This window comes from Mustela lutreola, chromosome 2, assembly GCF_030435805.1.
Source record: "Mustela lutreola isolate mMusLut2 chromosome 2, mMusLut2.pri, whole genome shotgun sequence".
In the NCBI taxonomy this organism is placed as follows: Eukaryota; Metazoa; Chordata; class Mammalia; order Carnivora; family Mustelidae; genus Mustela; species Mustela lutreola.
Window position 1 is genome coordinate 23,797,623 of NC_081291.1, and position 16,293 is coordinate 23,813,915.

Consider the following 16,293-nt stretch of genomic DNA (forward strand, 5'->3'; position numbering starts at 1 on the left):
GAGTTACATACTGCGTAAGACATCTCCTCCAGGCTTTGTCACTCCTCTACATAACCACTGAAAAAGCAATGGCCCAGTGGGGAAGACTGTGACTCCAGGTCCGTGGGCTCGTTCATGGACCATGAGGTACTTGGTTATTAGTGTAATCCCTCATATACTGTAAGATTGGGGCCCACTCTGAAAACCACAGAGATTACAAGATCAAGGTCAAGGGGTAAAAAGAGTAACATTATGGGCCAGTGGCTGTTGTAGGTTCTCAACAGGTATTTATTTCATGTAATCCTCCCATGAATTCCTTGTAGTAGTGTTACCATTACAGTCTCACAGATGAGAAATCCAGAGCCCTAAGATAATATATTATTGCCCAAGTCCTCACAGCTAGGAAATGGTAGAGGGAGGATTTGATACCTGTCCTACCAGACTCTAAGGCTTTCCCCGCCTCACCCCTTCCTTCCCGCTCCCTTTCCTTCTCTCCTTTTTCCTCTCCCCCTTCCAGCCTCCCTTCCTTCTTTCTTTCTTTCTTTCCTTCCTTCTCTCCTTCCGCTGTCCCTCCAACAAATAGGGACTAAGTGATTAACAAGAGCCAGTTACCCTACAGGTATAGTCTGCGGTAATCAAACCATGAATACAGTAGATGTGGGTCCTGGATAAATCTTAAAATCTTCTGTGGAGAGGTAATTAAAATGTCAACAGGAAGATTCCAGAAGGTGATACATGCTAAGGCAAGAATCAACAAGATGAAGTCATAGAAAGATGCTTGGTTGAGACAGGGCCTTCAGTCAGGGGAGCAGTCACCAGAGCTGCCGTCGGACAGATGGGTAAGAATTGGTGAGGCCAGGCTTGTTGGGGGTGTCAGGGAATTGGCATGGCCAAGGGACAGAGCATTAGGTCACCAGAGAAAATAGCCACACACAGCCTCTGAGGCAAGCGAGGGCTGACAGAGTACCAGGTTTATACGTTTAGATTATTCTGGATGTAGTATAGAGATGGGGCTGGGGGGAGGAGTCGGAGCGAGGGGACAGGAGAGCCACGGCGGTGGCTTGGCATGGGTGGCAGAAGCGGCTGGATGTGGGACAGAAACCACCCAGCCAGACCTCAGCTCATCAGAGCCCTTCCGTCCTTGGTGTGCAGGTTTTTGAGTTTGAGCCAATTAGCAGAACTTCCTCTGATACATACGAGGAATAGGGATCTTTACCCACATTGCTTAATGAAGAAGAATGGAAGATTGTAAATGCAAACACGCACAAGAAAAATAAATGAACACAAGGAAACGTTGCAGCAAGCCGGGATTTATCGCTCATTCATAAGGCCTGAGGCAAAGGGCCAGTTTTGCAAATGGAATAAACATATGTAGACCAGGCTTTTTGGTTTTTTTGCCTTTTTTTTCTTTTCTTTCTTTCTTTCTTTCTTTCTTTCTTTCTTTTTTTTATTTACACATTTGGCAGGAGAATACTTTGTTTCCCATTTGGTCTTTACATATTTCACAGTAGAATGTGTTGTTTTGATCAATAGTTCTTTAATGGGAGTTTTATTTTTGAAAAGGAGTCCATTCAACTCTGGAACTTCATTGAGCGAGAATGATGGCTGGATGTCCCCTCCGTTGCCCCCATGACTCGGAGCAGAACTCTGATATAGAAATGAAGTGAACAAGGATAGTTAAAACAAAAGCATGCCGTTCCCTTGGTGGAGGCACTGTCTCACTTAGAAGCACTTTTATTGAGCGTCAGGGACTCAGGGCTCTCCGATCTCCCACTTCCCCCATGGCTCCTCACCGCTTTTTTTACTGGTTCCCTTCAGCTTCCAGACCTCTAGCTGGTGGGATGTTCCTGTTCTGTCCCTGACACAAGCTCTCCTCTATCTGTGTGCACTCCCTGAATGACCTCGTCAGAATACTGATGGTGACCATGCTCCCCACCCTACGCTTCTGCCTGCAAGTCTAAAAGACATCCCAAAATTGTCAGTTGTAGACAAAACCCAACTCTGGAGAACTTCCCTCAAATATTCTCCCCCCTTTGTCTTCCTCTTTTCAGTAAATGGCTGTTCCATTTTTGCATTCGCATGGACAGAAACCCGTGGATGCACGCTTGATGTCTCTCCTTTCGTATTACCATATCACTCTCTATTGAGTCTACTCTGAAATAGATCTAAGGTCAGACCACTGCCCATCACCTCCACCACTAGCACCTTGATTCAGTTCTCCATTATTTCTCATCTGGATTATTCACTGCCCTTCCTACTGGTCTCCCTTTTTAAATCCTATCTTTGCTGTTTTCTGGCCATATGATGTTGTAGTTCCATCATCTATAAAACTGAGGTAATGATAGAACTTACCTAATAAGGTTCCTGTGAGTTTTCAATAAATTAACATAGGTGAAGCAGTTAGAATGGCAGATAGCTGGCCGTAGCTGTTATAATTACCTGTCATTACTGCTGTCCTCACCATCCTAATGTGTGGTTTTCATCCTCAAGATGACCTCATAGCCTAGAATGACTGCTGGAGCACCAGCCATCACAGGTGCCTTACTGGCAGCAGGATGGAAGGAATCCTTTTAAGGACACTATCTGGAAAAGCCATATCCATGAATATCTCACTGACCACAGCTGAACCACTTAGCCACACCAAACTCTAACAGAGTCATATAGCTATCCTGGCTAAAAGTTTGGTTTCTGTTACCAAAAAAAGAAGGGCAGAATGGCAGTTACCACAAGTAGGAGTCACTAGACCATGAATGGGAGGCATGTGGTATTAGGAGGGCATGTGATGAGGGCATATGATACAAGAGGTCAGACAAGGCTTTTCTGAGGCAATGATAACTGACCAGAGAAGTAGGCATTTGCTAGGCAAGCAGGGAGGGGTATGAGGGAGAGTCCAGGATGAGGAGAGTGGAAGTGCAAATGTCTGCAACAGGAGAAGGCATGGTAAATATTTATGCTACATGGTTACATCATGCACCACATGCCGAGAACTGTGGTAAGCTGGATTTTCTGTCTCCATCCAGACTCTCCCACCAGGGGTGGTGCTGGAATTTCTCATTCCCCTTTCCATTATGGGAGATGCCCAAATGGAAAGGCCTGAGAAGTCCCCAAGTCCTTCAGGAGCTTGGGTTGGTGCTAGTACCCTTGGTCTGCAGGAGGAGCGGCACCTTGAGCCTGATGGTTAGAGGAGAGGTGGGGCTGCCGAGAGGCTTGACTTTGACCCTCAGCTCAAGCATTTCCTGCCTCAGTGACCTTGGCAAGGTACTTAGCTATTTTAACTATTATCTTTTCCTCATCTATAAATGGGATGATACTATTGTCTAACCTGGAGGTCTGCTGTGAGGACCAACATCCCTCAAGATGAAAAGCGCTTAGCCAAGTCCCTGGTCCGTTGAGAGTGTCCACTGAAGAGCAACTTGTGCTGTTTTTATGTTGTCTTCATCTTCATCACCTCCCCTCTCTGTTCTCTTACAGTTGACACTTTCTCAGTTTTTCCACATTCAAGTGTTAGGTATCTCATGGAGGCATCCAGCGCCCAGCTTTTCTTCGGGAATGTGGGAGTCCAGAGCCTAACACTACTTCTTTCTTCCTTTACCCTTCCTTTTAAAAAGTTACTGGAGGGTGTGCACTTGGATAGAGAATAGTGCAACTTGGGGCTATGCAGCCTGGAAGGAACCTGAAGCTGCCCATGCAGACCCTTCTATAGTGTGAAGAAACAGGTCCAGAGACAGGAAGCCTGGCTAACCATGCCAAGGTGGCTTTTGTGAAAGAGACATTGCCTCAGCTTAGAGAAGTTCCCAGGCTGGTTTTATGTGCATCCCTGGGTCTGCTCATATATAGACATCCATGTCAGACGTGGGAATCTGAGAGTTCACGTCCATCCTTCAGTCAGAGACATTTCTTTTTCTCTTGACAGCTGTCAGCTTGGGTTCTCAACATGGTGTGTTTGTGGAGGTGTGTGGATTCAAGGTGGTTCGCCCAATTCTCTTTCCCTAACATGGGCATGCCCTAGTAACAAGGTACCTTCTTCAGCGAGGCAGACACCAGTTACAGGCACAGCTTAGAGAACTTCGTAGACTTGCAATGGAAATACCCTCCTGCCCTCATGGAGCTTGTGACCTAGCAGGGGAGAGACATGAAACAAATAAATGACATAGAAATCATAGATGTGCTCAGAACTACAAAGAAAAAGTACAGGAAGACCTTGAGAGATCATCATGTCCAGCGATAGGGTCTGCCATTCCTTGGTTTTTAGCCCACAAAGGACACTGCTATGTGGCTCTCACATTCTTTCCAACAAAACTCAGACATAACTTCAGAATCCTTCTCAACACAGCTCTCCAGACAGCCATTACTAATCAGTCAGACTTGGCTCTCAAGACAAAATGCATTGGCCATTCAAGATTTGGCCCATTTCCCAGCCCTCCCTCCACCATCCTTTTTTACAGACAAGCATCTGGCCAAAGGCTGGAAGGCACATGGCTCAAGACTCCAGCCAGAGGCCCCCAAGTGTCCAGCCGGTCAGGTTCCAAGCTCAGGCTCGTGGACACCGTTGGTGGCCATTGGGTGGGTGGTGTGTCATCAGGAGAGCCGGCCCCCAAGCAGTAGCGTCTTGTGGCTGCTAGCGATCTGATCTAAATTTGCTGTGTTCTAATCTGAAGCTCCTTCTCAGAGGTCCAACCTGTTGAGGGCACTGCAAGCTCTAATTTCTGTTCCTTCAGAGCTCCGATAGGAAAGTGATTCTTTGTTCTCATGAGTTATTTCTTGAGGAAAATATATGTTTTGTGGAGAGTTTGAGGACAAGGACATCACCACAAAGGCCTACTCTCTCATTTTCCTTCTCATGGGCTTAAATGGGTGAGTCAAAAAGAGGTGTTTCCGGCTTGACTGAGATGAAGCTTCCAGAAAGAGAAAGAAAGGGTAGCTCTCCTTTCAGGGGCTTGTCAAGTCCGGCAGTTTGTGCAGGACTGAACCTTTGGTATTTATTTTACAGTTCATCAAACATTTGTAATTCTCAGCCCCCCACTGCCCCACATTTCAGATGACAAGCTGTGATTCAACACAAATGCTTTCCTAAGGAAACGTGCATTTATCATTCCCTTAATTTTCGTGTCTCTAACATTTCTTTTCTGTCGTATGAAAAAAATGTTTACTATTTAAGAGATCTTGAAGTGATCCCTCATTTTAGGCTGGATTTCTCACCTCTTGATACATATTTTCTGAACTCTTAAGAGGCACTAGAGGAAGGGCGCCTGGGTGGCTCAGTGGGTTAAAGCCTCTGCCTTTGGCTCAGGTCATGATCTCAGGGTTCTGGGATCGAGCCCCACATGGGGCTCTCTGCTCAGCGGGGAGTCTGCTTCCCACCCCCCCTTCTCTGCCTGCCTCTCTGCCGACTTGTGATCTCTCTCTGTCAAATAAATAAATAAAATCTTTTTTAAAAAGAAGCACTGGAGGAACTCACAGGCTTCCTTTTTGAGTAGTGGTCACCATAACCTTGACTAGAATGAAAGAATCAGAAAAGCATGCTTGTACTATTCCTGTTTCCTTAAATTGGGAGACCTTTTGGGATAAAATTGCTTGAAAAACGAGTGTTGGAGAGGTTGGGTCTGCCCTTCATGGACATCCTCCAAATTATTCTGGAGTTGTCTCTGAGAATCAAGGCATTTTGTTGGCTTGGGTCGATCCCTTCTGCCCTTTGCTGGATTCTGTCCACAGGTTCAGGGCCTTAGGAAGCCCTGGGCTTACTTAGTGCATATGAAGAAAGAACATTCTTCCCAGGGCTAAATGAATGGGAAAGGCAAAAGGTTCAAACGGGCCCCCAAAGTATCGGGTTTAGTTATCTTGCATCTTCCAGCACTTCCAGTGTTATAAACTCCAGAGAGACAGAAAAGTCTGCTAATTTCCTAGTGCTCGTGGCCTTTACTGTGTGAGTTTGGTCGAATTTGCACCTCCTAAGGCATCCCAGCTCTACAACTTATTATCTATGGAACATTATATAATCAATTAACCCTCTAATTTCCATTTTATTTTTCATCTATAAAATGAAGATAATGAAGGCACCTCTATCGAGTTCCTTGGATTTGCTGGGGTAATGCAAACAAAAGGCTTTAAATGGTGCCTGGTGACGAGTTCACACACAATAAATGTTAGTCTCCATGATGAGAAGTCAGTCTTGAAAATGATGCAACTCCTAGACTTGGTACTTAACACATGGATAATGGAATTTCCATTTCAGATTAGAAAAATGCTTTTCAAAACACTGTATGCTCTCATGGCAGGTACAAATACAGTGGCATTAAACCACAGCCTAATAGTCTCAAGGTTGAAAAATAGACAAGTATGTCTCATAAATGTTCATCTTTTCCCACATACCTATAATTTCAGTTTCTTGCCTCTACCATTGGGAAAGCCATTATGTCTTATTTTATGGATTAACTGACTGCCTTTTCATTGTTCTTCGAATACCGGCTTTATTTCAAATGCACAAACCCTTGTGCATGCTTTCTTAAGCACCAATAAAAAGAACAGTTAATGTGCGACAAAGCAAGAAAAAATGACTTTAAAAACAGAACATTCTTCGGATGGTCTTACCTTTATGTACAGAAGGGTTCCTCAGCGTTGGCACAATCGGCATGTGGGCTGAGTAATTCTTTCCCGCGGGGACTGTCCCCTGCGTTGTAAGGTGTAGAAGCAACCCTGGTCTTTACCCACTAGAAGCCAATAGCTCTCGCTCCCTCCCCTCACCAGTTGTGACAACTGCAGGTGTCTCCAGGCCATCCACCTCCACTAGGAAACCACTGGTGTGCAAGAAGGAGGAACTTGGTATTGGAAATGAATGTTTGGGGCCCCAGAACAGAAGAGCCTCAGGTTGAGCATGGCGGGAAGTTGCCAAACTGCCGGCCTGGGCGTGGTGATTCCTAAAACATGTGCTCACGGATTGTGTGTTGAGATTACGGATACAGAAAGCAGGTTGAATAATCAGTCCCACAGCATAATTTCGGTGAAATGACCCAGCTTTAGTTTTATTTCCCTTGTTTTTCTCCCAGTTTTGGTTTTTCCATTTGCCAATGGTGATCAAATGAAGTTTTACAGTTAATCTTGACTTTTAATGTAATGATTGCCTTTTTCTTTTCTTTTTGTCTTGTTTTCCTGTTGTTTTTCAGCTCCCTCAGGCACAAAAGGTAAACTGTTTTCTGTCACATTGCAGTCACCCACGGAACTCGCAAACTGTGCATGTCTCCATGATTTTGTGCATTCAGTGCTGTTTATGACCAGTGAAATGGTTTTCCTCTTAATATTTCAAAAGCCTGAGGTTGGGCAGGAGCAGAAAGGCCACCAGACTCATCTGTCCACTGTCTCCCTGCCAAGTTTGTCCCATCAAAGAACCCTCTCATGGCCAGTAGTTTGGGGACAACTCTGCACCCAAACATTTTGCTAAGAATTCTCAAATAATAGGTCAAGAGTAAGTTCAGCACATTCCTTCAAACACAGCATTCCAGGTCTTCCCTGAGGTTCTTTCCTAGGGATACAGCTAATGTGAATAATTTGTGAGACCTGGTGACTAAGTTTAGATGCTGGGCTGTTGAGTCAAATCTCTGAAGACTCGTGTGGGCTTCATTAATTGCAAACTCAATAGCTCCTTTGCTTGTCTCATTGCCTGTACCACCTGGAGAGCATTAGAGCAAAGTTCTTGCCAAAGCCAGACCCTTTCACTGGTCCTCATTGTCTGTCTGAGATGATCTGGTTTCACCACGTAGAATGTTCTCTGTCTAGTAAGAGTCCATGTGATTGCCCTGCTGGCTTTGCCGTGTCGTCCCCATGGCATGTCATTGTATCCTAAGGACAGTTACAGAAGAAAACATGACACATGATGCCTGCTGACTTGTTCTGGGATATTTCACAAACACAAGCAAGATTTCCAGAAGACACAGTGATTTCTGGGGGCCAGATGTGGGTTGGTTTGGTTTCAAGAGTTGAGGTAAGGCACCTCCCGGAAATGTAAGCAGTACCTCCCAAGCTTTCCAGTTTGGAGCAAAGATGATTTGATTCCTTCCCGTTGAGAGAGATAGCACAACTGCTCTACAAAAGACAGTCTGTTCAGACCATATGGACAACCAGAGGCCTAGAAATCTTTACACAATTACTCAAATATATTTGAGATATTTAAACAAGGCGAGACATGCTAGTGTGTGACTTGGCTTGTGGTAATGTTTGATTACACTTCAGTGGCATCACAAAAAGACTGAACACTTCATGAAAAGTTAAAGGATTTGAGGAGAACAACAGCTTCCAGAGTAAATATATGGTCAGAATTCCGCATTATCTGGAAGGATCGGCATCTTTAATAGGTCATGCTTTCTTAATTACCCACATTTGAAATTCCTTTGTAAAGAGACTTAACGAAGTCAGTGCCTAAAACTGGACCGGCCTCAATGTACTGGCATTTATTCATCAAGTTTCCAATGATCCATATACAGAAGCACTCTGTCGTAGAAGATTCCTCATGAATTTGAGGTGCTGTCAGCCATGGGATTTTTAAAACAAGGTTCAAAACAAACCAACACAGGAATATGGTAAGAACAAAGGTTGCTGGGACATACGGTTCTTCAGTAGCACCTGGTTCCCTGCTCTCTTCCCTCTTGTCACTCACATCACATGCCATACATGTAGAAAGTTTGCAATTGAGGAGGATGCCCCAGTGCCTTTGCAAAAGACATTGAACTATTCAAGGACTTGCTGTGCAGCCCTCTGTCACAAGGAGTAGCTCTGCTCTCCACCCCTCGCAATTCCTCACCAGGGATACAAACTGTCTTTTTATTAAAACAGAGAAAGGTACTTACCTTAAAAATTATTAAGAGCCCTGCATGAAATGGTCTCAGAACTCCCTGGAGTCATTTCTGGGCAATTAAGCTCTTTGGAGAAGGAGTTTAAATATAATAAACCTTGGGGATCTGGGCTGGAAAGTGGTGTGCAGCTGAGGAGGGTCTCAGTGCAGGTGGAAGGCACCTCACCTCAGGACAGCTAGTCTCAGTGGCTGGTGGATGAGAGTATGTGCCTCTCACACCCTTCCCTTCTCCATCCCCAATGTTACTTCAGTGACAGTTGCAGAACACTCTTCTGGAAAGAAAGGTTCCTACAAGCATCAGCACCTGCCCCCACCCCCACCGCCCCTGCCGCCTCAAACTCATTGTCCTGCTGGTTGACCAGCAAAGAACATGGCGGGTGGCATCCCAGCGCCACCCATTTGTGACCATGGGCAAGTTAATTGACTTCTTGAATCTTCAGGATTCTCTTTATTTAACAGGAACAATAGACTAGTTTTCCAGTTGTGTTATGAGACTAGAACTGGCCATATGCTAAACACTCATAAAACTTAAGAGTTTCCACGGCTATTTTCGTGTCTTGGCTTCTGATGCTTTCGAGCAGCAATCAAGGGAACATATGAGCAGATCCCATGGGATGTGGTAGTCTGGGGGGTCTGCAGTGATTTGTGGTCCTGACTCAGGCCTAATGAATAATCAGGAGACAACAAAAGTGCTGGGAAGATACGTGATGCTTCTCTGGTTCACAAAAAACTCCGCGTTACCTGACTTCACCTTTTACGTGGTGTCAGAGGGAAATGCAGATTGGGCTTGAAACCCCAACAAAGTGAAGGCTTCCAGGGACAACTGTTTTGAGAACTTTCTTCCCAAAGCCTTTGACGTTACTCATAGATTTCACCCAGCCATGGACATGATTATGATGAGCCCCTTCCAAACCCAAGAGTTGTTGTTCCGGGGGTAAAAGGGAGGCACCTCCAGCTGTTATGTCTTTGGCCTGCTTTTCACATGAGGTCATGGGTGCATACATTGGACCATATGGTGTCTGCATTTGTGCTGTGTTTTTGTTGGAATCTCTCTTAGTATCATCTGCAACTGTTTTCTCCATAAATATTTTAAATAGTTATGTCTCTGTAAACATGCTTACTTTAATCTCTTAGCTGATCTATCTCTAAAAATGTCCCATTTGGGTATCCCTCATGTGTATGGTAGTCATTAATGATGGTTGGCTAGAAGTTATGGCTTTCATAATTCTGATATTTTGAGGGTCTTTCAAAACTTATCTTCTAACGTATGACTACTTTCTAGAACAATGGTTTGCAAAAAGAATTCCATTTTGGTTTTGCTGTGATTCCTTTCTAGAGTCTATAAATTTCAACCCTTGCTATCACCTTGGGATAACACTAACTGGTGATATGCCTCATCGGTATTAAATATTTTCACCAAATGCAGCGAAGTGTCCTGAAGTTTTGGTTAAAAAACCACGTAGCAATACAGACTTGTTGCCCTCAAGCCATCACGAGTCTGTTCTTTTTAGTGGAAACTGACCCACTTTCTCCAGGGGGTTGATTGTCCTACATTGAACCATGAAGAAAGGTCCATATGTAAGATAGGTTTGCCTTTTTTTTTTTTTTTTTCCTCATATGGAACTTCTTGGCTTCTACAGAAATATCTGGGAGATCCCATTTTATGATAATGACACAGCAGAATTACCCAAAGCCATTTACAAGCCTACATTCAGTTGCCATTCTTGGCACAAATAATCCATTTTTTCAAACTGCATATTCATTCAGATGGGTTTTGTCTATGGGAATGAAACCTGGGTTGTTCACCACACAGTTAATCACTGTGGAGTGGGACCTTGAATACTTAAAGGCAAAAATACTCTTGGGGGAATTCCAAATTTCACTGTGTATAGGCGTTAACTTCCTCTCCCACCCCCGTCGGGAACCCCTCTCCTTTCTGTTGTGCTGCCTTCCCACAACTTTTGGAGTTATGTCTGAGACCGTTCCGTGGAGGTTTCGAGAGTGCGCTGTCTGGCCCGGCACTAGATTAGTTAATATCAGTCTGAGAATTCTGAGCAGCATAAGCATTTTTCTCAAAACCGTAGTTAAAGAAAACCACATCTCTAATCCTGTTTGGGACAGCAATTGATGCATTCAGGGCTGCACAGTATGGCAAAACGACCCCTGTTTAATAGCCCGACGACATGTTTTGTTTCCTGTTAGGAATAGCTAACTTGCCTCCTTGAACAAACACAGCAGGGCTCAGGTCTGTTGCTCTATGCCTGCTGTGATACTCTGGGCTGCTTAACTTGTATGAGGACCCAGGAGTGCATAAATTAGCTTCTTAAATGGAGGTCGATTTGGGGGTTTTCTTTCAGGATGGAACTGGCTTATTAATATCCCCCCCCGAGTGTCCATGGGATCCGGAATCCATTTGCATATTCTTTGTGTCCTTGTTTATATTATATTTAGGAGGAATAAATGGAAGCATTCATTTCCCTAAAGTTTTTCTTCCCTTTTTGCTTTTTTTTTTTTTTTTCCCCCTCCCCTTCTTTCTTTCATTGGTCTCATGCCTTAGGTCCAAACTTGTGCAAGTAGAATCTGGCCCGTTCTTATCTCTGGGTAATCAGATTTCAGCAATTGTGGGGCATCATTTATCATTCTTCGCCTCATTTAACTTCTGTACTTTGAAATGTTGAATTAACTGTCATTGAAAATAGAAAATTGAAAGTTTGCAAAGCTGCTGTTTTCATAGGACTCTAGGTCTAGTGATTTTCCTGTTCCATTACAGTTATATAACCAGCAAAATCCGTGCAAATCAAGTGTGAAACTGAGAGGTGGTAACTATTTACATTTGGTTCTGGTTTATGACTCATTTGCTTTTACCTTTACTTGCTCTGTGTGTGAATTATTATATCTTGTTTTGATAACCCTGTTCCCCCCCTTATCATTTACTGTTTTATAGGAACAGTAGGAACAGTACTGTTTTATAGGAACAGGCATCTTTTATAGGCGTCCCTGAGCTGGGGCTGTTGTGATTGCCTACACCAAGTCTGTAAGATGGTAGCTGACACTCGAATTAGGAGATCCTCTCTGTGAATAAGGCCAGGAAGGAAGAAACCAGAACGAGTCTAGCCACTACAGCTCTCCCATGACTTGTGTGCTAGAACTCTGGAGACCAGAGTCACAACATGTTGCTGAACCAGAATGATGATCACAGAGCCCCATACTTTATTCCCCACTGTAGTTCTGTGTGGGTAGATTGGTGGCAGTCCAGATCAGCTGACAAAGAAGGTGTAGTTTGCCTGTTTCATATCCATGTGAGTCTTGGCCAAACCCTCACCCATGGCACTCTCCAGCACTGTGTTTGAGACCATTAGTATAGGCATGCAAGACCCCCAGATTCAAAGGGCATGGCTCCCAGTGGCAGAACAGCACGGAAGGACTGCAAACCCATATGGATTGGTGGGGGACCATGGAGTTCCATGCAGAAGCAGATTCACCTTTCTTGTTTGAAAAAGTTAATTGGTTAATTTTAAACTCATAATGTGTGTTTACTTGTATATCTGGAAAAAATGTTCAAGTTTCATCACATTTTCATATAAATTGGAACTTTCATAAGATTTTATAACAAGGATAAAAGCAAGGTAAGAACCAGAATCCAATTATGAAAAGATGGATATATATATATATATATATATATATATATATATATATAGTTTAGTTTTTAGCTTTTACACTGTTAGACATGAAAATTGGTTTAATAAAAAACCACAAAACAAAACCAAAACAAAATGAAAAACTTCCAAGAATACATTGCTAGTACATATGAAGAACTTACATACTTGCATGTTTTAACCCAGTAATCCTCCTTCACAGAAGAATGTAACCTAAACAGATCAGTGACTTGCAATTTTACCTATAATGAGGAAAAGAAGAACCAACATATCCAGCAATAATAAAGTGGTGGCGAAAGTCACCCAAGTTCCAAAGGATGGGAAGCTATTATAAAATTGTGGTCAAAATGAAATTGAATAATTTAAGAACATAGTTTTAAAATCAGAATATAACATTTTATAAACAATATGTTCTTTGTGCGTGTGTGCGTGTGTGTATGCATATAGTTGTATAAAACAGTACTGGAAAGAAATACATAGGTGTGCCTCATAGTAGCTATTCCCTTCTGAGAGGAGAACAAGTATTTTGCTTTATTCTTTTTTTTTAATATTTTTTTAAGATTTTATTTATTTATTTGAGAGAGAGAGAATGAGAGGGAGAGAGAGAGCCTGAGAAGTAGGAGGGTCAGAGGGAGAAGCAGACTCCCTGCTGAACAGGGAGCCCAATGCAGGACTCAATCCCAGGGCTCCAGGATCATGATCTGAGCTGAAGGCAGTTGCTTAACCAACTGAGCCACCCAGGCATCCCTATTTTGCTTTATTCTTAAGAGAGCTCTGTACTTTTCATACCCTGGGTGGGGAACATGTATTTTTATAAGTAACTAGTTATATTTATAATAAGAGTGAACTAAGCCTATTTCTCATAGTGAACTAAATGTATTACTCATAAATGGACAAATAAGGCTTAGCCTAATAATTGTCTGCTGAGCCTAACTCACATAAAAAACAAATGAAAAACTGGAAAAATCCAAACTCAGTTTTAAAAAACACATACAATTACATAGATTCTTGGTACAGATAGCTCTGAACAGAAGATATGCTGTCTTACATGTGACAAATCTAAAAGCACCTTTATCAAAACTCCTCATTTTCTAACAGAGAAATCATCTGTGATCTTTAGTCAAAGTCCCAGTCCACATGAGATCCTTAGAGCAACATGGACCTAACCTGGGTGGTCCACAGAAGTGCAGGGGCACGGTCGAACCCGGGGGCTACCTACCCTACTACAAACACCTCATTTGGAGGTGTCACCTGTCCTACTCATGGGTCAGTGCAGGGCTGGTCGGAAGGAAAGGCTACAGTGGCTTTCAAATGGGAAGAAGGGAGCAGACGAGTGACCTTTGCCTGGCTGCTATTTGGAAAGTACTGTTCCCACACAGTCCAGCCCTTTGTGGTGTGCACGAGTAACAGAATGGGGCTGTCCCACTCTTAGGGCAGAAGGAAGAGAGCCCAGTTGTCTAAGGACCAACTATAAGGTTGGCGGGAGGTGGAGTGGAGGCCCCACCCTGCCAGCCCTGCCTGGCAGACTTGGGCACAGGACGCTAACGCCCTGAGCCTTGGTTTTCTCCTTGTTGTAACATCCCCTTTACACAACTCTCCTGAGAAGCACATGAACAGTGCTTGCCAGGACCATCCATACTGAGTGGCCAACTGGAGGGGAAGCCGGTCATAGAAGGAGCAATGCTACTCATCATACTAGTAGTATATTTTGTTTAATAGAAACAAATTTGACATAAATAAATTAAGAATGGTTTTGAAACACTGAGGTAATCTGATGTTCTCAAAAGAAAAAAAAAAAAAAAAAAAGAGTATTTTTGTTAAAGCCAAAAACCAAGAATTGACTTAAAGATCCCTTGTATCTCAATGCTTTCTTGTCCCAGACTTAATGTTTAATGTCTTAGGAATTCAAAGTCTTTAAAAAATTCTCATGGATTTAAGAGATGTGAATGTTTTCTACTATTTCTTTAAATCAAGCATAACTATAAAATATGGCTGTCTTGAGGTGTTAAAACAAGTCAAACCCTTCTCATAACATTACTAAAATGAAACTGCCTTTTCTTTTGAAAGTCAAAGAAACATCTGAGTAAAAACAATGAAATTTGAAGAAATTGTTTTTCATTGCCATTTTCTTAGCTCCCCCAAATAAATATATACACCCTTTTTTCTTCTACACAGAAAGGAAGGCAGAGGATTGAGGAGAGCTGTTTCACAAAGCCAATGAATTTGTCTGTGGTGGCATTAATGTCAGCATGACTTATGTCAAGCTTAGAGACTGTTTTGAAGAGGACATCAGAGGACACCTGATATTCTGATTTCCTTGTTTCTAGATGCCATTCCCCAAGGCTTGCTTATTGACCCAAGGGTGATCATGAGCTCAAAGGGTTGCTATTTTGAGAGTTCCTCTGTATTTATGGATAGATTTAGAACAACTGTATCTATCATGTGACACACTAAGATGTGTTTCCTCAAAGCAGCCCATGAATCTACCCCTTATTGGTCAAGACCCTGGAAGAGAGAGTATGATTTAAGGGATACCTGCATGGAATCTATTCATGAGGAAAAGAATCAGAGAACCCAGAAAGTGTGGGGTTCCATGAGGAAAGCATTTGTTTTGTGATTGCATTACTATGTTTCTGTGAGTTCTGTAAGAGAGAAGAAGGGAGAAGGTATGCACCATAAAGAACACCATTCATTTTGACACAGGGCTAATGAAACTCAGTGCGTTCATTGACTCATCCGGAAACCAAATCTATGTCAAAATGTAAACTATGCCAAGTCTATATGAAATCAATGCCAAATCACCATCAATGATATTAACCTGACTTTATGTGTCCTCATTGGTAGAGATTTCCTATGTGGCAGGTGTGGTACGAAAATGCCATGAATTACTCAAGAGAACATACACACACACAGACAAACACACAGACACACACGCCCGCGCTTGCGCGTGTGCACCATATACTCATAGGCAGAGCCTTGCCTTTCTCAAGTTTTTTTTTTTTAGCATAATATTTTCATACGCGCTATTCTCGTTTTTGCTGGCAGAATTTATCTACCTTATCATTTCTTTCCATTGCAATGAGATTTTAATGTTAATGAAGCAACTGCCTTTACAGTTTTGTTTTGTTTTTTTTTTTTCTAAACGAGTCCTGTATTTGTTGGGCTGGTCATAGTTCAGCTGCCCGATCCTTTTCCCAGTCATGTTATTCACTGGTCAGACCCCCAATTAATGGCTCTATAGTCATTACAAATCCTAATGTAGCCAGGTTCCTGGAGAACTGCAGGGATGACTCTGTTCGAGCTTCCAGAGAACTCATGCCGGAGGGTTCGACTGAAATGACCCTCTGGGGTTAAGCCGGAGCAGTTGTGCAATCCTGCACAGCCACACGACCAACAAGTTCAAAAACGGAAAGCTAGATGTTTATCCCTTCAAATTAACTGGAAGGATTTTGGAAAACCCAGCCTAGTTTCATGAGGTAGAAAAATGTCAGGCGAAGGACGAATGCCATGGTATGGACTTTCTTTTTCCAGAAATGACTCACAGGACGGAACCACTTGCTGAGTCAGGAGCCCTTGTGTGCTTGGATTGGCCCCATCCATGTTGGCCCAAGCCTGGGAGGCAGTAACCCGTCTGCAGGCTGGGTGCGTCTGCAGCCTCTGTCCCTTCTTTCCCCGCCCCTTCCTCCCCGCAATTCCCCTCCCAGTCTGCTTCCTTCCTAACCTCCTTCCATTTCACAGTTACAGTAACCAGCCCATGCCCCACCCCAGCTGCTTCCTAAGGCCTTTTGTTGGCCTAGGAAAGCCACGATGTTCTAT

At 43.3% G+C, this 16,293-nt stretch overlaps 1 protein-coding gene across 1 annotated transcript in view; it reads left to right on the forward strand.

Moving 5' to 3' along the window:
- The window catches only part of CACNA2D3 (calcium voltage-gated channel auxiliary subunit alpha2delta 3), an 867,979-nt gene that overhangs the window by 610,815 nt on the left and 240,871 nt on the right, over nucleotides 1-16,293 (forward strand). Inside the window, exon 14 of the mRNA XM_059161213.1 lies at nucleotides 7,140-7,157. Coding sequence (XP_059017196.1) covers nucleotides 7,140-7,157 — 18 coding nt within the window. The remainder of the gene's footprint in view (nucleotides 1-7,139; nucleotides 7,158-16,293) is intronic.